Source organism: Scophthalmus maximus, chromosome 13 (assembly GCF_022379125.1).
Source record: "Scophthalmus maximus strain ysfricsl-2021 chromosome 13, ASM2237912v1, whole genome shotgun sequence".
NCBI classification, from domain to species: Eukaryota; Metazoa; Chordata; class Actinopteri; order Pleuronectiformes; family Scophthalmidae; genus Scophthalmus; species Scophthalmus maximus.
The window spans coordinates 2,971,489-2,997,500 of record NC_061527.1 but is presented as its reverse complement, the minus strand read 5'-3'; the positions used below and the strand labels follow the sequence as shown (position 1 = coordinate 2,997,500).

Genomic DNA, 26,012 nt, shown 5'->3' with positions numbered 1-26,012 from the left:
TGTGTTCCGAATGGTGATAGGCGGCAGCCGGCGGCAGCAATGTACAAAAGAAGCACAGCGATAGGAATGGAATATTGTATTAAAGTATATAACAAATTCAGACACCACAGTGTTCTGAATGTAAATATATTAAACCATATCGCGCTCCATGACTACTTGCTTAACTTGTAGTTATGATTGTGGTCTATAATGAAGGACGTTTAACTACTTGGTACAACTTTGGCTGATACCCACCACAACAAGCAACACATCTTTGGTGTTCAAATGTCTTAAAGGAGACATATTATGCTGTTTCAGTTTCCCCCTTCCTCTAGTGTTGTATAGGTGTTATGTTTAATGTAAAAGATCTGCGAAGTTAAAAAAGCCAAAAGTCTGCGGTAAAGAGAACTCCTCTCCCCGACAGGAAACTCTGCTCCCGAAGCTCCTGAAAAGCCTCCCCAGTATAGTCTGGCCGATCCTTCCGTAATATGGTGACATCATTGTTTTACGGAAGTGCATAAAGACTTTCTTGCCCCCAACTAAGCAGAGTAAGGCGAGAGCAAAAGAACGTCCTACGCGCACTGGAAGCGGTTGACCAATCTCAACAGAGTGGGCCAGCTGGCCAATCAGAGCAGACTGGGCTTCATTGGGAAGAGGCCTTTTTGCTGGGTTCAGTTAAACCTCAGGAATTCCGAGCTCAGAAGTTGGGGTTGTTGTCGTTCCATTACACCTCGGGACTCGGAGTTACCAACCTCTGAGTAGGAAGTTGCATCTGGAATGCCCCCCCCTCAGAAGGTCGGAGGAACCTCAGAAGGTCGAAGGAAGCTCACCAATCCCGACTTCCAAGTTCTAAGGTGTAATGGAACGCTGCATTAAAGAGACAGGAGCTTAAAACCAAGTGTTGGAAAGAGGAGCTGCAGATATTGTGGCTTCATTTTTGTACGATGGGTCGAAGTGGAGAAGTCTAGGGCACTGACCACGTTGCCTAGATGCCATCGAGTATCGATAATTACCCTGTCATCCCGTTCCAGAGGTTACCTGAGCGGAAAAGCTCCCCGGTGAGCCAATAAGCATCCAGAATGTTTGTGCCAAGATCTCACAATGCGGGTGATTGGCTCTGAGGTTGTATTTTATTTTATGCAGCCTTGCAAAGTAGGTGTGAAAATGTCTAAGAGATCAAAAGTGTGGCTCCAATATATCAGGCCCGATGCCAGTAGTGCACAACGCAACATATGCTAAAAGGACATTGCCGGCCATGAATTTGATGAAACGCTTCATCGTGCGTGGAATAAATTGGAGAGCGGGGGAACTTGATTTGTGTTCCAAATGCGAGAACCGCGGCCATCTTTCCTCTCAGCGGTTTGAGTCCGCTGATAGGACAGAGCCTCCTTCAAAAACTCCCCCGTCAGATTCCCTCTCATCGGACGTCACGGAGGACGGCGCCGTGACTGGGATTTTAGCAGGTGACGTTCAGCAAACAGAAAATTGGACAAGGTTTTTGGATACTCTCAATTCCAATTTTAAAAAAAAAAGGTTAATGAGGTTAATTCATTAAAATAAAAACTCCTAGGTTCATGTCACGCTCCATTTACTGCCAGTGCCGTGTTCCTTTAAATGCCCAACACATTCCAGCTCTTCCTCTCCGCTTTCCCCGACATACGTAACCGAATCAAATCTGACCTTGTGGTCCGTGGTGTGGGATGCAATTGCAGGTGAGTGCCGTTCGCCCTCGTCGCAATGATCCCTTTCTGTTTAACGATCAATATATTAGTGTCTGGGAATTATTATGGTAAATATTTTGTTGGCAGAGCAGACCGCGAGGGAGCAGGAGAGGGGAAGAGTATTTCTTTCTTCTCACGCATGAACGCCCGAGCGGCTTGGTGGAGCGACACGTCTCTCCCCGGCGTCGTCGGCGTCCTCCAGCCAGAGGTTGAATGTGACTTCAGGACATGAGCAGCAGAATCGCCCTCCTCCTCCTCCTCCCGATCACCACCAGCAAAGGCAGTGACGAGGACTTCAGCCGGCGCAGAGCTTATGGCTTGTGACAAGTGTGTGATGGGGGGAGTTATCAGGGCTAGGGGTCCGTAGAGGAAGCTTCTCTGAAAGAGACACTCTGCGCAAGTGTATTTTGTTTGATTTGCTTAAACAATGATAACTGAGGTAGAGTTGACGTGACATATTTCAGTAGGTGTTGTTTTGTCCCTTGATGGTATTAATATTTGGGGTTTGCAGAAAGTTGAGTGGAGGAGGCCCGATATGCAGTTCCAACGGGAGTCATTTATTTCGATATACCGCTCACAGTACAACACGAAGATGAGTCAAAGTGCATGTGGCTGTACATTTCAAACTGAAACTGGTGTCACGAGCAGTCCATGGCAGGAGGTCTGTTTGTCAATCCAATGTATAAGACTGACGTTCTCCATCAAAACCAATGACTGTAAGTAAGGATGGATAAGGTATCTCCACTTCCTCCCATCGTATGAAAATAAAGGCCAAAACATTCCTGGATACAGCTGCTGCCAACTTGCGTAAGTGATGAATTTTGGAGTCAGGGTCTGCGCAGTCGTGATCGTGGTTTGGAGACGCGGTATCGAGGTCCCGCCCGTACACCAGCGCGACCAATGGCGAGTCAGTCTCAGCTGTCAATCATAGCTTCAAATAACTAGTTAAGACCAAATTTATCGAACAAAGGACACATTTAAACATAGATCAGTGTGATAAGAACTACCTAAAATGGCAGAGACCATCTTTGGGAAGAATTTATTTCACGTGTACTTTGACTTTTAATTTTTGGTGTGGAAATTGTTCATAACTGATAGACTCATTATAAATAATAATAATAATTATCAAATAAGACCCCAACAAATTAAAAACACAGTTGTGAGCTGTTACAGTAAGTGTTCAAAGACTAGTTGTAGAATGAAACGGAGCCTGCGCTTGTGTACGTTTGTGTACGTGTGCGTTGTGCTCGTGCACATGTGGTGATGCATTGGGTGCAGCTGCGGTGAGAATTTTTAAAAAGCTCACGCAGGCACGTCATTAACAGAGAACACCTGTGTCGCGAAAGAGCAGGATTTGGAGTAGCTGGTGCTTCTTCTTCTTCTTCTGGTGTGTTTGTGTGTGTGTGTACAGTGTGTATTTACAGTATGTGCATGCCCAATTTTGTACACAGTGTAATTCCCGGCATTCCTTGTTTTGTGCACGGAGGAAAGAGCCTTGTCAACAATGTTGTGACAAATTGCAGTACAAAGGGGATCAGCAGTCGTGATGTCAGCAAACCCCCGCCGCAAATTACGCTCTCTCGCTCTCTATCTCTTCCCCCACTTGCTTTCTATTATCAGAGGTGTAGTCATATCCATGGCCGAGCCAGAAATCAATAGTACAATTAGTATTTTCTCAACAAAGCTTAAGTCATTCTAAAGACATTTTAGCTGATTCCAGTTTTTACAAAATAGGCCTCGTTTGTAATTGTTTGGATTCCCTCAACAGGCTACAAAAAGGTTCCATCCATCCATCGCCTGCCGCTTTATCCATTTAAGGGTCGGGGGGGGGGGAGGGGGGCTGGAGCCAATCCCAGCTGACATTGGGTGAGAGGCGGGGTTCACCCTGGACAGGTCACCAGCCTATCACAGGGCCACATACAGAGACAGACAACCATTCACTCTCACATTCACACCTAGGGTCAATTTAGAGTCTCCAATGAACCTAACCCACATGTCTCTGGACTGTGGGAGGAAGCCGGAGAACCCGGAGAGAACCCACGCACACACGGGGAGAACATGCAAACTCCACACAGAAAGGCCCTGAACCAGGATTCAAACCCAGAACCTTCTTGCTGTGAGGCTAACTAACCACTACGCCACCGTGCAGCCTAGAATAAGGTTAAATGGTAATAATTAATGTGGTTTCATTTTCCTCGAAGAAAAAACAAACAATTAAAACCCATAAATGTTAAATATTTGCACCAAAGGCTGCAGAAGGAAAAGAAAAAGATAGCCAATATTTTTTACAAAACGGGTTCATTGAAAATGGTGCAAAGTAGTTAAAAGGGTTTTCACTAACAACGACCAGAGGGATGAGGGGTCGAGGGACGGAGGGTCAAAGGGTTAAGGGAGGAGGGATGGAAGGATTGGGGGCGCGGATGAACGATATCGATCGGTGACAACGAGACTGAAGGGAACCGGGGGAGGGGAGATGTCTGGATTTGCCCCCAGTGGTTCCTGCGGGGTGACATGAGAAAGACAGAGAAGGGGGGAAAAGATAGAAGAAAAAGGGAGTAAGGGGCGAGAGGGATGTTTTAGAACCGAGTCAGAGATGAAGGAACCGTAGCAGGTGAGCTCATCTGCTTTTCCTGAGTGGAAATGAGATCTGTTTGAGGCAGCGTCCTTGTCCCCTATAACCTAGGTATAAAACTAAATTTGGATTGCAATTGAAGGGGAAGTGTTCCAATGTGCAGATACCTTTAGATTTGTTTGAGAAGGTGGTGAGGGCTCTCAAGGAGTCTGAGCACACAGAGAAAGGCGTTACCTCTACCTCAGACATACAGCTTATAAGGAGGAGGTTGAGCGGTGTTGGCGGCAGCAGAGTAATTAGTGTGAAGTGTCAGGCTGTAAGGCCACACGGTGCACCCGCTGAAAATTGAATGGACGCGGCCGCTCGGTAGCCGGCAGCCGAGCCGCTGATGAACGTGCCCCCGGTGGTGAAAACGTGAATGAAGCATCCGATGCCAATCGGCTGATTCAAGTGCAACTGGTAACAGTAGGCCCAAGTAGGATAACGACACTGAGAGTTGTAGATAAGGGTTGTCAGAGTCTGCCCCCAGACAAAGTTTGGAAAATTTCCACTCACCCCGCCTCACTTCACTTTGCCTAGTTCGGCTCAATATCTGCTGTAATTTAATCCGTCAGACACTCGACCGTTCAGCTCAGATAGTTTATTATTTATTCATTCGTTTCTGATTCTGGAAAAGTCTGGGGGCAACGGTGAAATTCCCTTCAAAACTAGTGTATCTGTGGATCGTCTCTGATTCCATTCACTGAGTCTCCCCTAGGGAGGCCCACCCCCCAAAGCCTCTATAAATAAATATGGTAAATTAACACTTTTCCAGTCTTGTCGACCACTCAAAGCACTTCACAGCACAACTCTCATTCACCCATTCACACCTGCATTCGCAAAGCGCTGCTATTTACTGCGCTTTTTCCGCCACGTTCATGCGCATTCATAAACTGGCAGAAGAGCGTCTTGCCCAGGGAGACTTGGGCATAAGGACACTGACATCTCGAGCTCATGAGCCACAGCCTCCCCCCCAAAATATATAGAATATAATATTTTGTTTCTCTCAGTTAAATAAGACTGTAGAGAAATAAAAAGATCACATTCTTCAGAAGGCAGGAGAAGCACGTCCAGGACCTGGCTGGGAGGAGGTCGGCGTGACGTACTGCGAATTCAAAATGTCCGACAACCCAACTCTTCAAAGACATTGCTGGAATATTTTGGGGCGAAAATGTTTATTTCCACTCGTTGCAGAGAGTTAGCTGACACGAATAATAACCTCTCACTGTCCATGCTAACATGCTCAGCTCCTGCCAGCAAGTTATTGAACCTAATTTAACCACAACGATTGCAAAGCGAAGCCCGGACGGAGCCAGAATGTGGCTGATGTGAGCTCGGGACTATTTTCGTCTGACCTCTTGTCGTCTTTGTCACGGCGATGTTGCCAGGCAACTGCGGAGACTCTTGAACAACGAGCAAAGGTGACTGACTTTTTCTTTTTTTTGTTGTTGTTGTCTTCTGTCGTTTGACTTTATTTTTAGACCCGTTAAACGTATCTTTGATGCTGAAGCAGGAAGAGGGCGAACGACCGAGTCCGTCAGATCCTCGTTGTTTCCGTGCGTCAGTGTGAAAGTTTTGAGTTTTCCGCTTTCTATTCGTGTCCGAACTCTTTTGCGGCGTCTGCGGCGTCTGCGGCGGCGGTCGTGTTTTGCAACGTGTACGTGAGCAACGCTCAGTCGCATCAAAGGCACAAAGAAGAAGAAGTAAAAGGACCGGGGGGGGGAAACAGTATGCCGCCTTGTTTATTGGACCTCTCAGCGGGTTTAATAGGATTTTCACAAATTACTGGTCTGATGTTTGTTTGATGTTGAAAAACTGTTGGTGGCAATTTCCGCGAGGCGTTCGCAACCAGCAGCTATTAACTACATCATTACACTCGCCCTCTTCTGTCTTGATCTTCCCTTTCTCTCCGTTTGTCACGGTGGGGTGGATGAATCAAAGACACTTCATCTTTTTTTTTACATTTTTTTGTTCCGCTTATTTTACACCCAGGCACTCTCATTTGACTCCAACTCTCCTCCCGTCAAAAACTGTCTCATCGGTCGATTCCATTCTTTTCAAAAGTCGACGTGTACTTATTATGTGAACGTGTCTTTTTTTTTTTATAAAAGGAAAATCACTCGCGACGGAACTGGTACGCGCGGAATTCATTTGGATGTCGCTCAAATGAGAAAAGCCCATTTGTGTGCGCCATTCTTAATTTCTGAAAAATCGTTCCCTCTGTTGCTAATGGTTCATAACATGTTGAGGAGGATCAATGTCACGTCAGATTAAACCAAGAGGAGGAAAAAGCTGGAACACTTGGAAAAACCGCAGGCTGCTTGTGGTTTGCGTGCGAGGTCTTCACAAATAAACGTAAATTGGTGTCATCTCACGGAACGGAGCGTGAAGGACGTTTCTCCCATTTTGCTCTATTCTCTTTGGGGAGATCCTTGAAATAACTTTGAGTCCACATCAACCAACGGGTTGTTTTGGATTTTTTGCACAGCGGCTTATTTCGGTATCTGGGGTAACCCAGCTCTACAAAAACACAACAATTTGTTCTCGCTCAGGCCTCGTTAATGATGAGCAAATGTTTGTCCGTCGTGTCAGGGTAAATGTTGCTTTTAGTCTTCTTTTCTTTTTTTTCCATATAGTCACTTTTTTGGATCCAAGAATACAAATGTAAGCCAGTAGATATAAGGATTTTCTTTGACGTGCTGCCATATTCCCCCTTTGTTCCTCGCCCTGTTCTTATTTTATTTAGTTGAATACAGCTTTGATTGAATTTCAAAATGGAAAGATCCTCAAACTAGTGGCCAGTTATACATTTTCCACCTTCTAGTAATAGCGACTAATTTACAATTGCATTTTGAAAGATGAAATGCTGCCTCTATATTCCTTTAACTCAAGACAATGTGGGAAATCGGTTAATAAAATGATTTGACAAGTCATTCAAAAAAGTCAATATATATCAAAAAAAAGATATTACGCCTGCTCCAGTAGCACAAACATCTGCTCAAAGCAACAATTAAACCTCTTCTTTAATATTTTGTTTTCTAGTTCAGCTGCCCGCAGCTAAGATAAAGGAAAGACTGATGCGAAGCATGAAACAAGATGAAGGAAGATTAATTTCTTTTTAGCCTGTTACCGTAACGAGAGCTGCACCGAAACATTGCTTCATTTTACGGGAAAAAATAATATTGAAAGTTACCAGTATGTGGGTCGTATTAATTAGCAAATCCTAATAGTAAGAGGTGTGAAAACCCATTAACTCTTGGAGCAAAATCAGCATTCATATCACCAAATATGTGGAAAAAAAAAATCTTATGTGCAATGAAAGACAAACATAACGACTCACTACTGCACGAAGTCAGAGGTCACGTTTGAGTTTCAGTGTCCATCTCGCATAAATTGATTTCATGCCACTTAAGATGCGCATTAATTACAGAGAGAGAAACATTTCAATCCTGATGCATTCCCTAGTTTCTGAAGTGCGTAAATATTACAAAATAAAAAAATAGCTTTTCATATTTTGACGCGTGGAGCAACGATCCGCAGTCGACTGCCGGAAAAGTCAAGCGAGTGACGACGGGTTGAAACAAGGGCGGCGGCGACCAGCCTGCGGCAGGAACCTGTGACTGACACGGAGGGAATGTAACCACGGATTCGCTTTTTGCAAAACCATTATTGCATTATTTTATTTTTTTTTGGAAGGAAAAAAGTGAGCAGATGTGGAGCAGGTTGAGTAATTTCATCTCCGAGAGCAATATCGGTCCAGTAGTGTAGTCAACGGACTGCAGATGCTGGAATCCCTCCGAAACCATTCCAAATCGGACCGTGTGTGCAATTAAACGCCAATTTGACGACGGCTTTGCCGCCCGAAGTTGAGGGGAGATGTTTCCCGGGTTCCGATCATTAAATAAAAAGTGATGAAGTGGTCGTAACGCAGCTCGTGGGCTTCCTTTTTATTTATTTTTTTATTCAGCAGGGGGGGGTCATGATTCTCACCCTGCGGACGGCCTTTATATATAGACGCTCTCCAAGGTGTTTCTCACAATGAATAATGACACGGAGGCCGATCCAAACAATGGTGTATGTGGGCCAGTGTCGGCGAGTGTTTATGTGAAGTACAGCGCCTCCTGAAAAATACAGTCATAGTGTAAAACTTTTAATAGTAAATCTACTCTGAAAACATCCATTGTGCTTTCAACTTTGTAGAGCTGCATTAGTTAAATAAATTAATTGGTTACTAATCGCCAACTATTTTGAGAATCGATTAATCGGTTCAAGCAGTTTTGACGAAAAGGAAAAGTCTCTGATTTCAGCTTCTTAATTGTGAATATTTGCTGGTTTCTTTGCTCCTCCGTGACCGTGAACTGAATGTGTTTGGTGTGTGGACAAAACAGAACCATCATCTTGAGGGTTTTGGGGGAAACACGATCGACACTTTTCACCATTTGAACACATTTCGTGGACCAAGCAACGAATCGATTGATCGGAAAAATAATCGACAGATTAATCCGGAGTGAAATATGATCGTTAGTTCCCGCCCTACAAAGGTGAGGAAAAAAACCTGGGAAAAATGAAAAGAAAATAGAAGAGATATTTGTTCAAAGACAAAAGCAAAAATCCTTTAAGAGAAAAAAATGTAAACACTGAACTAAAAAAAAAAAGAAAGAGGTAAAGGTCAATCAGAGTTTTTCCGGATCGCTGCTGTTAACATACATGTTGATTCGCTACGACTTGCAGCCTTTTTGTTGTTAGAACACAGTTCGCGTCCATCCGAGGACATTTCATTCATGATGTACTGTGTGAAATGTCTGGGGAGCAGCAGCAGCAGCAGCAGCAGACGACTCTCCCCTTTGCCTGCTCAGTGACACGGTGAACACAATCTGCATCGCTGTGCTCGGCCGACGCGTTCCGACCGCATCGGCAGCTCATCCGCTGGGCTGACTCCCTGATTTGTTATGTCGGCGCCCCCGGGCCGCCTGTAACGCCGTGATGGATCCGAGACACCCGCGCTGTGATGGACAGGTAGCAGGGTATACGACTCCCCCCCCCCCCCCCCCCGGCCCCCTGCTCTGATCATCCGCTGCTCCTGCGGGGGCCCCCTCACCTCGCGGCGCTGCGGCTCGCTCCGAGGGCGGCTGACAGGTAGATGTGCAGCGAGGCCCCCTGCCGCTGCACGGCGCCACGGGTGAAATAAACCCGCCGCCTGCGTACATGTTTGTTTGTGTGTGTGTGTGTGTGTGTGTGTGTGTGTGTGTGATGTGCTATTCCAGTCAGCACTCAGACGCTCACTGAGAAGTCTAAGGGGCGAAATAAACCTGCGGTCCTCCATGAAATGCACAAGATCCGTCCGTGTGTTGTGCAAATGGTGAGGTTGAATCGGAGTCTTCGGCACCAAATCCGCGCGTGTGTGTGTGTGTGTGTGTGGTCTCCAGCTTGGCTTGAGCACCATTCATAAATGTCCACCAAGCGAGCAGCATACAGCAGAAGGCCTGTGTGGCCACTCGGTGTACAGAAACACAGACATGAAATGAGGCCTTAATGAGCTGTTTTCTGGTTTGTATTATTTTCCCCAGTTGTGTGTGTGTGTGTGGGGGGGGGGGGGGATGGGGGGCGGGATTCATTGTTACTGTTGGGAAATTGATTGGCAGCAGGCCCGACACGGCGAGGGGCTCTAGCTGCGATATCTAAGGCGGTAGAAGTCGTCGCAGCGAGGGCAGCTTTGTTTGGATGTTCGCAGCTTCAGGGTGTGTGTGTGTGTCTTTGTGTGTGTGTGTGTCTTTGTGTGTGTGTGTGTGTGTGTGTGTCTTTGTGTGTGTGTGTGTGTGTGTGCTAGTGGGCATGTGTGCTGTATGTTTGTACGTTTCTATTTGCGTCATCGAGAAGACGATTCTTTTTCGGGCTGTTTCTATTTTTTATTTTTTTTTGTTTGCTTTAAATCTTCTGACAGCTCGAGGGACTTCCTGTTGTAGGCGCGAGCGTCACAATGTCAAACAGCGGAGACGCTGCGAATTGCAAGTGAACGGAACGGACGCCACAGATGGATGATATGGATACAATTTACTAAAGTTCACAGAATGTGTTTTAATGTTAATATGCCTAAAAATCACCTGGGACTTGGTAATAGTTGAAACAGCCTGAGGGGGAACGTCTGTTTTTTTTTTGGTTTTTTTTGTTGCTAATCCAGTGGATGAAATGTCTTTACTTCACACTGAGGCAAAGATACAAGAGAATTTGAGCCAAGATGTCGTGTTTAACCTTCAGGAATCCATCATGGATAAGAGAATTAATAACCAACTGCAACTCGCTGGAGCTTTTTATTGTGTGGGTCAATCTCAGTCTGCCGTTTTTCTGCATACCGGCACCGATAAAGCCTTTAACAAAGTCAAATTTCAATTCAGTCTTATTTGTATAGCGCCACAACACGGCAAACATTATCTCAAAGCACTTTGCGGAGTAAGTCGGAGACCTTACATTGCTATAGAAAAACCACAATGAGAAGAAAAGTAAAAAAAAAAATAACCTTGCCTTTAAGTAGGAAGAAACCTCGAGCAGCGCTGGACGCTTTCGGTTTTCAAGCCATCTGCCTTGACCTGTCGGGTTGAAAGGAGAGAAACGGTGGGAAGAGGGGAGGAGGAGTTGGAGAGGTAGAAGAGAAAGAAGGGGAAGAGGAAGAGAGAAGAGAGGACGAGCAGGAACAGCTGCACACCGTCGTATCTGTGCTCCGTCAGACTGGTTGTTATGATAGCAATATCTTCAGATATTAATAACACTGGCAAGGATTTCAGCACCAAATATGAATAATATTAATAATTACGGGCCATATTGTTGAGTGGTCCTGTCAGATCTGGATCCTGCTGAATGAGAGCAAAGGCGGTGGAGACCAAAACTAGAGCTAAAAAACAAAGGATATTTTTCAGGGCTGCAACTAACGATTATTTTCATTATCGATTAATCCGTCGATTATTTTCTCGATTAATCGATTAGATGCTTGGTCCATAAAATGTAGATCGATCCCTAACCCTAACCCAAGATGATGTTTTGTTTTGTCGACATGTTGAAATCAGAGAATTTTGACTTTTTCTTCATAAAACTACTAAAACCGAAGAATCGATTTTCGAAACAGTTGCCGATTCATTTAGCATTCGATTACTAATCAATTAACTGATGCAGCTCTAGAATTCTTGGATTTTCCCTCAACATAAAAACGCAACATTTTTTGTCACACCATCACGTCCTTTTTCTAGAAATCTTTTGTGCCTTAATCATAAACAACTGATGTTGCAGTCTGTGTTGATAAAAAAGGATAATGCAGTGTTACAATGCATAATGTCTGTATTTATTCTCTCCAAAATATCTGTAATAAAGTCAAAACTGAGTATTCTTCTTGCCAGTGCATTTACGTGCACACAAACATATATGTCCCTATATTTATATTTTTTCAAATGGGAAATGTTTTTTTTTTTCTTTGTTGGTCACAAGATTAAAAGAAGGAAAAGGGTGAGTCCTTTTCTACTAGAGGTTTCATCCATTAGCATGTTGCTCATCTTCCTTTTTTTTATTTACATGGCAATTATCAATTATATTGACCGCTATTTGACATTTTTTTTGTTTACATGCAAATCTTACTTATTGCAGCTCGACAATCCTACAACAAATTCAAACTGGGGCAAAGGAAATGCAACGTTTTCCTTTTAAAAATCCCTTAAAGATCAAGTCAACATCGCACCCAACGGTGACTGAAAGGTCTTCAGTTTCTCCCCTGCTAGGTTTGGTACAGAACCACGTTTATTACCAGCCGTATTTGAATAGAGCTAATCTATGCATCAAGCAGCAGCGCTCAAGTCTGCACTTGGTAGATAAAGGCAGCTGGCGTGCTCCGAGGCCAGGCTGAATATCAAACTCCCAAATAATGAAATAGAAATGGAGGCCGCAGAAGCAGCAAGACTCCAACCGTCCAAAGCGCAGCGCCGAGTCAAAAGTGACTCGCGATGAGAAAAGATTGCGCTATTATTTAAAATCGCTGGGGGGAAAAAAACACACGTTTTTCCGCTACGGTGCAAAAAAGCAATTCTCCGAGCCGGAGGTGGAACCAGCATGACACCCATTCATCTTTAAGAGGGTGGCGCAGAGGATCCACTCAGAGGTCATGGGGACATCATATGTTTACGCCCGGCAAGGAACAGATCTGAATGTGAGCCTTCTTCCGGTGTGTGTGTGTGTGGGGGGGGGGGGGGGGGGGGGGGGGGGGGGGACGACCTGTGTCCTGTCCACTTTGAAATCCCAACTGTGTTTTGCCTCAGAAAACAACTGTTCAGATCAACTCGGCGGATATTTGTCTTTTCAATTCTCTGTCTAACGGGAACAGTTCCCAGATTGCCGTCGCCTTTCTGACGACGGAGGAGAATGCTCATCGTGTCTAACTCCGAACAGCGTGCGGCCTCCATCGGAATCCGTGTCTGCGTGCAGCAGTCGTGTGTGTGTGTGTGTGTGTGTGTGTGTGTGTGTGTGTGTGTGTGTGTGTGTGTGTTGCGCGTGTCGTTCCGCTAACGCCGCGCCTGTGTGACATTGCAGGGAGTTCGGCCGCTGGAAGGTGAACAGCTTGGCCCTGGAGAGACAGGAGAACAATGGCCTTTCCTTGCCGCTGGACCCCGAGTTCCTCCAGACCATTAGGCAGCTGGGCAGGAGGCCCAGCCTCGGCGCCATCACCGACAACATCATCAGGAAATACGGCACCCACTTCCTGCTCTCCGCCACGCTCGGAGGTAAATGGGAGGCGACGAGCTCTGGCTCTTGTTGTGTTTTTTTATTTTTTTATTGACCTACCTTAACAACATGGGGGGAGGGAGGGGGAATAGTCGTTCCTCCAGGTGTCCCAGACCAAGGACGAACACGTGGCCCTTTGAAACCACAGGACATGTGCCAGGACCCTTTATACGACCTTGCTCTGTACGCAGGATACGACAGGTTACTCCCCCGAAAAGGAAATTGCGGCAGTGTTACAGCAGCAATACAACAGATTACACAAAAACTTGGCACCTCATTTATAAGGCTTTATCTATATAAACTAACTAATGAATAGGATTAAAGTAGAATTTAAGACATTAATAAATATCTCTGTGCAGTTAAATCCTTGTTGTTGTTGTTGTTGTTGACCATCGACTTTGGAAAAATTGACTATCAAACAACAAAGCTTTTATCTAAATATCGGCTCAGCTGTGACCACGCGACGTTAAACGGTTGTTTAAGCTCATATTCTCCGATTCAACGCATAGAACCGGTTGTCTGGGGTTGTTTTAACAAAAAACAAAACAAAGAACGTCTGCTATCGTAACAATAGGAGCAAGTTTGCCAGAGCGCCGCATGAATCGCTCCAGCAAAGCTCCCGTGTTTTTTTTTATTTCTTTTTTTATCTGCCGCACAATCTCCTCCCAGCTCTGCGGCTGGCTCGTTTCATCTTTTTGTCTCTGGTGCATAAAACCCTGGAAGCCACGATGAAAAACCAGCAGCATTTAAAATAGATTACAATGGAGGACGCTGCGCATTATGTGAGAAGAACAACAGCTTAAGTGTGGCCCGGTATAACCTATATATGTTTGTTAGGTCTTTGTTTGGCAAGCTTCAGTTATTGAGTAGAGCTGCAATAGTTAATCGTTTAGTGATCGACTACTAAATTAATCGCCGACTATTTTGATAATCGATTAATCTGTTCAAGTAGTTTCTATGAAAAAAGAAATAAAAAATTATCTGATTTCAGCTTCTTGAATGTGAATATCTTCTGGTTTCTTTGCTCCTCTGTGACAGTAAACTGAATATCTTTGGTCTGTGGACAAAGCACAAATGAGGTTTTTGTAAACACGATCGGCATTTTTCACTTTCTTATGGACAAAACAACTAACCGATTAATCGAGAAAATTAATCGACAGGCTAATCGATAATGAAAATAATCACTAGTTGCAGCCCTATTCTTGACAGTTGCCTTTCAAAGCATTGTTAATAGTGACAAGTGCTTCATGTGGCATTTTAAACATTCATATATCACCTTAAAAATGATATGTTACTTCTTTTTTTAGTATTGTTTTAAGAGAAAGAAAGAAAGAAAGAAAACCAGGCTATTGCATTGGTCTTAAAAAAGGAATCATTTAACATTTTGGACATTATATTCTTTCTTGGTGACTTGAAGATAAGAAGATGGCCGCCGCTCTCACATGTGTAGGTTTATATAAATACGGGACCGGAAGATAAATATTTTGGCTAAGCATAAAGAATTAAAGGGGCAGTAAGCAATTCTAAAGCAATACACGTTTTGTGAAAATCAGCAAATATTTCCTCACTAGCTGTTGGTTCTGTGTGCGCAGAGAGACAAAAATGGTGCGGGCCGCACCACAAAACACTGCGAGTGCAGTTTGTAAACATCACTCCCCATGCTAGCGAACGGCGCTGCGACTCAGGGGCTTTGGCCTCGTGGTTAGTGCGTCCGTCTCCCGTACCCAAAAGGCTGCGGGTTCGCTGCCCGGTCAGTGCAGTAATATCACAACAACAACAAAGAGGGAGACGAGCTTTCTCCAAAATCGCTTACTGGCCCTTTAAAGCAGGGGCGAATCAGTTAGCCTACCTGTGACAATAGATTCAAATACTCACCTTCCAGTGCCTCCTAAAGTACTCTAATTAACACGCTATTGCACAGGTGAAATTATTCAATAGCCGCAGTTTTTTCTTCTTCTTGTTCTTGAAAGGTTCCAGGACTCAATATTAGATTAATTGAGATGTCAAAAAAGGAGATGTTTTTGCAGCGCGGCGGAGACAAGTGTTAACCTTTATCTCTCTCCAGTGTTAACTGTACTGTACGTCACTTCTACTGACTCCAAATTGAAGCCACATTGGCCATAAAGCCCGAATGTTGTGAGAGCGGATTGTCTCTATTGATCTTTCACTCCCCTCTAATGTCCGTCAATACGCCGTCCTCTGAAAGAAAAAAGCCTCGGCCGTGTTTGCGTTGGAAGACGGCGACGACGTCCGTTTGTGCGGCCGCAGATTTATTATCGCCGAGTTTGATTAATGGAGAGAAAAAGAATGAGCGGGGACTTGTTAAGTTTCCCGGCAGTATTTCATCTTCAGAAGTCACGTTTTTCTCCGCCGATGTCATTACACAAAGGAGCTCCTGTCGCGGGTTAATATTTACCACGATGCCTCTGAGAGCATTCTGTGTGCGTTTTATGTCGACGGGGGGGATGAGTCATAAATTAGATTTATGTACGTTTCTGTGTGTGTGTGTGCGTGTGTGTGTTCGCAGGAGAGGAGTCATTAATGATCTTTGTGGACAAGCGGAAGTTGAGTCGGACGACTGAAGTGAGTGAACCCAACAGCACAGCTGTGACTCTGGAGGCTCTGCACCAGCTGGCCGCCTCCTACTTCATCGACAGGGAGAGCACCCTGCACAAGCTGCACCACATCCAGATCGCCTCCACCGCCATCAAGGTAAAAACGCCTGTTGTACTTTATTACGCAGCGAAACCAAATAGCTATTAAAAGAATAAAGAAATATGATACTCATTTGCCAAAGCTTTAAATTGCCTCAATTGTTGGGTTGGATTTCCTTTCTTCTTTCTTTTTTTCCTGAATGATTAAAGAATTCACATGAACACATTGTGCAAATTAGATTTTGTTTCAGTGGATAAACATAATCAGTGGGGTTTTTTTTAACAAAACATAGTGACTGGTGTAGATGAGCTTCCCTCAACTAGGAATTAATGAAATCACGGCCAGTTTAGTGCATTTGAATGGAAACCGCACCATCAGCAGATTTTGCTTGTTTTAATGAGAAAAAGAAGAAGAAGTTACTTCCAGCCAATGAGAGTGCAGTTTTTTCTCACCCTGTAGATTTTGTCCCTGTTTTCACTTTCATTCACTTTGTTTTTTACTTGCAGATGTTACAAAGATCACTGTCGAGTTAACTGACCCACATGACACTCAAGCGAATATGATTATAACATAATATCATAAGATTTGATAGAGAAACATTGGCACAATGACGTCCAAATACTGTATCCAAAAAATGGCAGATCTCCCCGTGCACAGCTGTGCTTCTCCTGGCTGCCAGCTGGTGCAGGATCAATCATCATATGAAAATAAACATAATTTATTCTTCCCCCCCCCTATCTTCCTTCTCCATATACTGTAATTTGGGACAATAGGTTGCAAACAGGTTTGTACAGCAAACACAAAACTTTTATTTTCTCGCTGTGGCCTTTTAAAAATTGTACTTTTCTGATGAATAGACTGTGAGTCATTGACTCGGACAAACAGCTTATGTTTTTGAGACGATAACGGCGCTCGTGCTCCCCTCTGGGTGTAAGTATTGGAACAAATTAAGAAAATTACACTGCGCAGTGGTCAGTACTTGCCAGGTACTTACGACTTGCTACCAATTACTGTGTTTACGACCCCGTCAACAAGGCCCTTAGTGGGCGAGTGTGGCCTGTTGTCAAATGCTGAATATGTTGCAGATTATTCAAACACATTTTAAGGACAAAAGGCAATATATCAGTTCTTGGTTGACATTAGACATGAGGCCTTAATTTACATACCCGACCCTCCATGAGGACTATAGAACTTCAGCTGCTTTTCTTGCCGCAACTGGTAGATGCCGCTACTGGTAGATGTTAACCCAGTTTATTGGTTGGGTGGTTTGTTGTTCAGAAGGATTACACAAAAACTACTGAACGTATTTCCGCAAAACTTGCTGGAAGGATGGGACATGGGCCAAAAAATAAACCGAATACAGTTTGACATGGTTCTGGAAAAACTTAGTCCCCCTCCACTCAAAAGACTGTTTTTCTTCTGTTTCTGTCCTCTATAATGTCTGACATTGACTACAGGGACTTGTGTCTGAGCACATGTTGTCACTATAGAGGTGTGACTTCTGTGTCACTTCTCTGCAATTTGAAATTCAAACGAATCCTGTTCAGGCTAGATTCGGTACGTCACAAATAAAGAAAACAAATCCCTGTTGAATATGCAAATGTGAGGCAAAGAAACAGGAAACTTCCAGTGCAGCAGAGGCCGCGCATCCACGAGAGGACGGCAGGTGTGTCAGCAGACAGTTAGCGTTAGCATTAGCATCCACAAGAGGATGGCAGGTGTGTCAGCAGACAGTTAGCGTTTGCATTAGCCGTTGGTGAATGTTTTACGGCTGAATCTCGCCGATGTTGCCTCTAGCCGTCTTGTTGCGCACATACTTCCACCGTTCAACCTAGCATGAGCAGCTGCGTTGGGCGGAGCCTGTGTTATTTGCATATCATGAATATTCAAAGTCTCAGAATTCCTCAGAGAGTGATGGTTCCCAGCTCCATCTCCAGGTTTTTTAAACTTTTTTTGAGGGGTAAATAATGTTAAACAAAATATCAGGCATAGCTGATTATTTTCATATACTTTAAAACATGACTGGAGGGGTTCTTTAATATTGTGATATAGTTTTTCAACATTTTCACCAATTTCCCAGGGATGCATGGATATTGATTAAGAAAAATATGGCCTGATATCTATGAGTGTGTGCAATTTGGTGCGGCTTTACTAAATTCAAGGGGACTTGGCGGAGGTAGGCGCTCGGCTGAGGGCCGCTCTAATTAATGAAAGAACCCCTCCACAGTGAATGGATTTTCAGACCTCACATAATGTTCTTGCCAAAAACACAGTGGCAGCCTTTTCATGGGTTACCAATGGTTACTCGAGGAGCAGAACAGGAAATATTTATTTGCACAGGAGTTCTGTGCTTTACGGCAAAGTTATTTGGAGAGAACACCTGTGGTGGAAACCTAATATAAATCATTACTCTCGCTCCACATTAAACCGAAGAACTTCCAGGTGAAATGTGTCGCACAGCGGTGGTTCGGTTTTAAAAAAAAATCTTTTTAAATGACAGCATCCTTTGATGTTGCTTTTTTACTGAATGCTGTACGCCTGGAAAAAAAACCTGCATACCGGAGAGCATGTTTTTATATTTGCCTATTTCTATGATGGCTGAGCATTATTTAACATAAACTGTTGGGGGGAAAAAATGGGCTTTAATCTTGCAGCGTCATTCGCCAAATATCCTCACTGCACTGCGAGGGGTCTCTCGGCGCTCTTTGAGTACGGTCGAATTGTTACAATATTTAACGTGACGTAGATGATTAAGTCTGTCACGTCAATAACATCCGCCGCCGCATAATGGCGTAGTTTAGTGTAAATGGAGTTGGATTCTCTGAGCAGCGCTGTCGTCCTTTTCCTCAGTGTCACACTCTGCTCACCTCCATCTCTGCCTTCTGCCCCCCGACTACGAGCTTTGTCAATGTGTTTCTGGAGCACTGTCTGCCTGTGTCCTCGGCGGTCTGGCTTCTCCCCGTACCTGCTCTTCGTAGGTAGTTTCCAGCCATCAATGTTGTGGGTTGCCTCAACTTACAGACTCTAAGCTGTGTTACACCCCGGCCGTCTGGACTGCTCCCGGGTACCTGCTCTTCCGCCTGGTATACGCTACAAGCTGCAGTTAGACTGTTTTCTCTGCCAACCTGCTGGTGTGCTGCAATAAAACACATTGCCAACTCTCCCTGTGGTGTACTGCTCTTGGGTTCAATTCCCCCCCGTTACACTCAGTCCTATGAATCCTCCTTTACACCTTTCCTTGACCTCGTGACGTTTTCCACTGAGGTCAAGGAATAGTAGATAGGGAAAGACAATAGGAAGGACAATCCCAATCCCCCCTTTACCAGTTTTTCCACCTTTGTGAAAGAACAGGTTCGAGTAGGAAAACGATGGATGAAGTTAACGCCTTCACCGGCTGCTCTGTCTATGAGCCACAGACGTTAGCCGAGTTGATTAAAGCGGGATTGAAGTTTCATCGTCTTGTCTTTATTTAGCTGGTTGATTAAAAATATAAATTTTCCCACTTCCTGGCCTCCCATTGTCTTCACTTTACGGCGCTTTGATGCGACACTGGAGGAAACATGCTCAATGAGCGAGAGGGGGGTCGACCGCGAGAAAGAGATGAAGCGAGCACGTTTGTTTACATCCCTCCCCTTTGCTTTCATGTAGGTATTCCACAGGCGTGTACATGGAGCGGCGTAGTATGCATATCAAAATATGCATATGATGTAAATATCACCCTGCATCTTTTCACAGCGTAATACCTCCGGGGTGTGTTCATTCATCACTCTGTCAGTAGTTATCAAGCGGAATGGATTGGATCTACCGAGTTTGCCCTTCGTGCCACATATTTAATTCACTGCTTTCTGAAGAATCGTTTTTTCCTCACGTGGCTTTTGCCGTGTTTATATTTGCTTATGGTGAACAACAGACTAAGGTAATCAAGAACACCCACCTGAGACATTTTTCTTAATTGTATGATTCATGCTTACAACCAAACGTCTCTGATCTGACTCAGATCCACGTTTATTGGTCAGTTCTGCGATGGGACCTGCCTTGGTACCTGCAGTTCACATTTGGTAAATTTGGAGGGGATATCTGAAAAGACCTGAGATTAGTTGAGAGTAGAATAGTTGCAACAAAATGAGGAAGGATTTGAAGGAAAGAAAGAAATAAAAAAATCTAAATTTCAAAGATCTATTTAGTGGCATAATTATGGAATTGGTTTTTGAATCTTTTATTTGGCTAAAGAAATAGTCACATTTTCTAGTTTTAGGTTCAGACTTGATTTGAATTGGAAAATATCGGCCAATATTATTGGCCAACCGATATATCGGTCGGGCTCTAGTTGGAAGCACAACCCTGTTTATCACAGAACTAAAAACACGTTTTTAAAATGGCAAAAAATGTCATATTAACATATCTTGGTTGTTTATTTAGTTACTCTGTGAAAAGACTAATCAATTAGTAGACTTAATGATCTGGCACTATAATATTCTTTGGTAAACCTACTGAAGGTATACCTACTGAGGGTATACCTACTGAAGGTATACTTACTGAGGGTATACCTACTGAAGGTATACCTACTGAGGGTATACCTACTGAAGGTATACTTACTGAGGGTATACCTACTGAAGGTATACTTACTGAGGGTATACCTACTGAAGGTATACTTACTGAGGGTATACCTACTGAAGGTATACCTAGTGAGGGTATTACTACTGAAGGTATAACTCCTGTGGGTACAAGGACAAAGCGGTGCAGCTAATGGATGGATGGATGGATGTGTTTGTTGTCACTTTGTATCCCATAGAAAATCAACACACAGCAGTTGTCAGTGAGTGAAAATGGAGCCAATATGAGCTTGTATTACAGAACTCCTCTGAAAAAGAAAAAAAAAACCCATCAGTGTCTTATTTCCTTCATTCAGACAGCGTAGCTGCAGCAACAAAAAAAAACCAAAACTAAATTGCTTGCCTTTTCCTGAGCCGCAGCCCATTTCTCACAGAGTTGTGCTTATTGATGCCTCACTATACAGTCCCTCAGAGATAAAACTGTACATTCTCCAAAGTGAATTGGCAAGAGGGGACGTTGCGCTGATTTGGCAGCCGCCACTGAGCCGCGGTCCTGCTAAAAACCCCCGTGATTGAGATGAATAGAGAAAAAGCCCTCTGGGGGAACGTATGTTTTGTAAAGGCATTTTCAGGTTGACTGATGTGAAATATTCACAAGCGTCAGCAGCCTTTAACTCGGAAACACGGGGTTTGTTACCTCACACCCCCGATGAAGACGAATGCCAAAAACAAAGCTGCCTTTAAGACTGGTCCCCTGGTTTTAAGAGATAACACATTTGAAACGGTAGAAGTGTCTGGCCCCGGAGAACCTGCAGGACTGAGCACGTTAGCACTGGAAAATAATCAAAGACGGGGAAAATGAGATAGGAGTGTGTGTGTGTGTGTGGGGGGGCTCTGATGTTACACAGTGTGATGAATCAGCGCTTTCATTTCAGTAATTTGCTTTGAGAGCCTCCGTCATTTTTCAAAAATGGTTTGTGAGTCTAGGCGTCGTGCGACGGAGCAGGAGCGATGGGACGCAGGCAGACAGGTCTTGATTAGCGAAGGATCGAGGCACAGCAGGTACACGCACGAAACCCCGCATCAATCTGCGTACCTCGTAGCTCTGGGTTTGCGGCGGCCCAGACTTCCGCCCATCACGAAGATTTATTCAACTAAAGTTGGGAGGAGAATATCATTGATGGGGAGGAGAGGCGATGAGGAACGTTTGACCCATTTCTGCTGTGAGTGTTCAGCCGGTCTCGCAGCGTCCCGCTTCATCTGTCGGGAGGAGAAAGAGTAACACTCCAGCTTCAGAAATCAGATAATGTGCTGCTGAGGAGCAGCTGCAGCGAGCACGGCACGAATCTTCATTACTCCGACAGGAAGATAGATAGTTCTTCCTTTTCTTTTACCAAGTTCCACTTCTTTGACCTTTTGAACACGACTCTACAGGGTTTCCTCGCTTGATACGTTACGCGAAGAGGCCTCAGGTAGTCACACACACACACACACACACACACACACACACACACACAGAGTAGATTGAGGACAGTCTCTGGCGTCGGCCTGATATGTATCCGACTTGTCGATGTTGAGATTTTTTTTAAGAATTCCACTTTTCCCGGCTTAGAAGAAGCGAAGCCCCGAGTGCAAAAGAAATAAATACACAGGATCAAAGTTTCTCTTCTGGCCTCCTTTTTTTAAGTCACTGGTACTTCTTGTGAAGTAGCTTAAAGAAAGCTTATAGTTTCCCTCAAAGAAAGTCGGCGGATATAACACGACGTACAGTATTAAATTCGACTTTCTTCCTCACCGAAGGTTCCCGCTCGGTTCCCCCCGTGGCTTCGAGTGAGTGGCGTTTTATTTTCTCCTTCTTTGAGGGCACACAATAATCTCATTCCGATGCTATTTTTCTCCCTCTTCCCCGCCTTCTTTTTTTTTTTTCTTCTTCTTCTTCTCCTTGCTCATAGTTTATAAGCTTATCCCTCGCCAGGTTTGACATTAGCGCCGATAAGCCGGTGCAACAAAGTGGTCTTAAAACATGCATTGGAATCCTCAAAGACCGAGTAAACAGGCGGAAAAAGGCGCATCTCCGATGCAAATGTGGATTTCCGCGTATGTGTGCCGCGCAGCGGCGATTAAGGCCGACGACTATTCTTGAAGGCGCGGCAAATAAGGGGTAATTATTTATTTTTATTTTTAAATGAGCGACGATTTTCTTGGAGCGTTAATGCTATCTCGTGCATTTAAAGTCCATAGTTGCTCAAATATGTGACAACAGGTCGCTAAGTGACATTTTATGCCGTTGTGTGTCTGTGTGTGTGTGTCTGTGTGTGTGTGTGTGTGTGTGTGTGTGTGTGGGGAATTATTCATTCGAGCGATCCGCCGCGGCTGTGATGAATCTTCATCAGTGAGAACGCTCCCGTCTAACCGGTCTTATTATGCCGTCGAAGGCGTACATTTGTAAATAATGGATGTAGCCTCAGGGGCCTCAGGAGCCACCGGCGCCGGTAGGAGCGCGGTAACGGGCTAAACCCTGCGCTGCCCCCGCTGAGGCCCCACACCAATAACACAGAGGCCATCGTCTATCGACGCGCCGCGCGAGCCGTAATCTGATGTAGATAGCGCGGGCGCTTTTCACAGCCCGTACTTTCCTTTTATCACGGGTCATTTTCTTATTCAATTTATGAGCCGCCGCGAAATGTTTTAGTTCCGGGTTCAGAAGGAATCAACACACACGTGAATCCCTGCACAGTCAAGTTCTGGGGAAATAATGATTATTGTTATTCTGATATATTTGACTTTTTACTGTTGTTTAGTCAACATTTCCTCTTCCATGTAGAGCTGCAGCGGCTAATCGATTACTCGATAAGTACCGCCTACTATTTTCATAATGGATTAATCGTTTTTTTATGAAAAAGAAGTCAAAAAGATCTGATTACAGCTTCTTAAATGTGAATATGTTCTGGTTTCTTTGCTCCTCTGTGACAGTGAACTGAATATCTTTGGTGTGTGGACGAAACAAAACGTCATCTTGGGGGTTTGGGGAAACACGATCGACATTTTTCAAACAACTAATCGATTAATTGAGAAAAAATATATGGAAATATGAAAATAATCGTTACTTGCAGCCGTACTTTCATGCGACTTCTCGTTTGTCGTCGTTCTGCTGTCTTTCTTTGGTGTGGCACAACACATTTATTTCCCATTCTTTTATCAAATATTTCAGGTGTGTGTGTGTGTGTGTGTGTGTGCTCGTAACGTCTCCAGTGGGGACCCGACAACAAGTACAACCAGCAGCTGTGCAGCGCTCTCTCCGGTTGTGGTGCCAGACACCGGCTCTGGCTCTCGCCTGCTCCAGACGTCGAAGCAGCACGGCGTCCTGAGCCGCCATGAATGCGCGGCCGGGCTGCCGGGCTGCCGTGTTGTGTTGTGTTGTGTTGTGTTGTGTTGTGTTGTGTTGTGAGTGTGGAACTCCTCCAAGCAGCCGTGTTTTCCCTCGACAACATGGCAGCAGCAGCAGGCAGGAGGTGCATTTTCACGGACAGAGTGTCAGATGTGGCTGGAAGGGAAGCCTGCGGGGCCTCGCTCGGGAAAATATTTGCCTGCCGCTTGAGTACACAAAGACTGGTGGCGCAAAGCAAAAAAGACAAGGAAGTGAAATAAATGCAGCAAGCGAATGACTGCAGATGCTTCCACATGGGGAAGGAGAGATCAATGAATGATGATTGATTATGTGAATCATATACGACGTGGCGAGGCGTAACAGATGGGTTGTTTTTTAATCCAGTTGAACAGGGTTCATCATCTCCACCAGCATCATCAAAAAAATTAATAGAATACTTATACTACTATAATACTATAGAATACTATTTTTTGATTCTGAGTTTGTAGTTACACAAGTGCTACATTTCATAGATTCTACAAGTTTGAATAAATATATTAGTGCCCAAACAATATGGATTTTTGGGGCCTGATGCCGATATCTATATTAGGGAGTACAAGATTTCCGATACCAATACATTGGCCGTATATATAAATATATATATATATATATACTATTTGAAATCTGTCAATGACTCCGAAGTTGTCGTTAACAAATCTTTATGACAAAAGAAATGTAATTGAGGCTTGATGTTTTAGTTGAGCCACACACTTAATCAGAAATAAATGAAAAGACAACACAAATACAACCGAATAATATATAGAACTTGAATTTTTTTTCTGCATTGGTTATTCTGTACAATAAAACATTTCATGTCAGTGAACATAAGCGCTCATACCGATATGTCCATGAAAGGCTCATATCGGCCTATATTATAGGCCATTTGATAATTCCATTTTCAACTTATCGTTGACAGTATATCTTTACGCCATATCAGTCGGCCGTAAAGACATAAAAAAAAAGTAACTGTAGAAGTTTAGTTTCGGGACTAATAATAATAATTCTGCAGGAGCGGTTAAGACAGTATAAGAAGCTATCAAAAGGGGAAACGCCCGGAGGGCAGGGTGAAATTCATAACGTTAAGATAAACAAGTCTCATCCGCGGCGTGTATGCGTAAGCACCGAAAAAACTGCTTATTCCAGGAAAAAGCCTTTAAGTGCAATTAAATGTTCCATTAAATGCAGCTGTTAGCTATTCCAACACAGTCAGCACAGTTATCTTGTACTCAATTATGGCACATTAATAATTCCCACACCGACCGCCCTGTCATTTACATACTGTATCACTCTTCTCTCTTAGAACAACTTGTATGGTTTGTTTTTTTCCGCTTTTAGGAAGACGGAGAGAAAAGCCTTGCCCCCGTGAGGTCTTGAAAGTAGAGAAATCAAAAAGAAAAAAAGGGATGTGTTTTTCTTTTTAGGGTCGATTTCTAATAGAGAGGGGCTGACTGAGCACACATGCTCTGCTCCACTGGGCTTCTTTTCTGCAGATGGTCTCATTGCTATGCATAGAAAAGACATCTTTAGATTTGCATTCGGTCAAATTTTCTTTTTTTTCTCTCGCTCCCCCCTTTAAGTTAGACATCTGTCTGTGTTAGGGATTAATCCGGCGGCTCCCTGCGGAGGCTTCTCGGATTTTAATTAATTGTGTTAACGCATCAATATTAAAAAAGAAAAACGGAACTCTCTCTCTCTCTCTCTCTCTCTCCCACATGCTTCCTTTGCTCTGTCCGCCTGCCCAGAATGATGTCTTTGTATTCATAAGATTGACTTATGAATTATTATTAATAGGAGACCGAAAAAGACACTGGGTGTTTACAGTGCAATAACAGAGCTCCCGTCTTTTTCTCTCCTTCTGCGCTCCAGTTCCCTCTCTGACCTTGGAGTTGTCAAAAGTGGGTGTCAAAAGAAAGAAGAAGTTTTTTTGAATGGCAACAGTGAATTACTCCTTTTCCTCTCCTGGCCGTCATTAATCCGGCAACTCGATGTGGTTACTTTTTATTGAACCTTTGGGAAAATATTAAAAGGAGACGCCGCCGTGGCGTTTGCCCAATGATTGGCCAAACGCGGGGGGAGGAGGAGGAGATGGAGGAGATGGATGCTCCCTTTCAGGTTGGCAGTTTGTCTTTGCGCGTGTGTGTGTGTGTGTGTGTGTGTGTGTGTGTGTGTGTTAATCAGGCTTTTGTCAAAGATGACTGAGCTGAGACTGAACAATCTAACATGAGCTAAAAAGGAGAGAAAAGTTGCTTGTTGTTCTTTCGGTGTCTTTGGTGGTTTGCCAGCACAAATCTGGAGCCACGTCACCACTT

The 26,012-nt window shown here is 44.2% G+C and overlaps 1 protein-coding gene across 2 annotated transcripts in view; it reads left to right on the top strand.

Moving 5' to 3' along the window:
• Nucleotides 1–26,012, top strand: part of LOC118318604 (BMP/retinoic acid-inducible neural-specific protein 3-like) — a 49,946-nt gene that overhangs the window by 5,705 nt on the left and 18,229 nt on the right. For both annotated transcript variants that reach the window (XM_035648418.2, XM_035648419.2), the window contains exons 3-4: nucleotides 12,877–13,067; nucleotides 15,596–15,780. In XM_035648418.2, coding sequence (XP_035504311.1) covers nucleotides 12,877–13,067; nucleotides 15,596–15,780 — 376 coding nt within the window. The remainder of the gene's footprint in view (nucleotides 1–12,876; nucleotides 13,068–15,595; nucleotides 15,781–26,012) is intronic.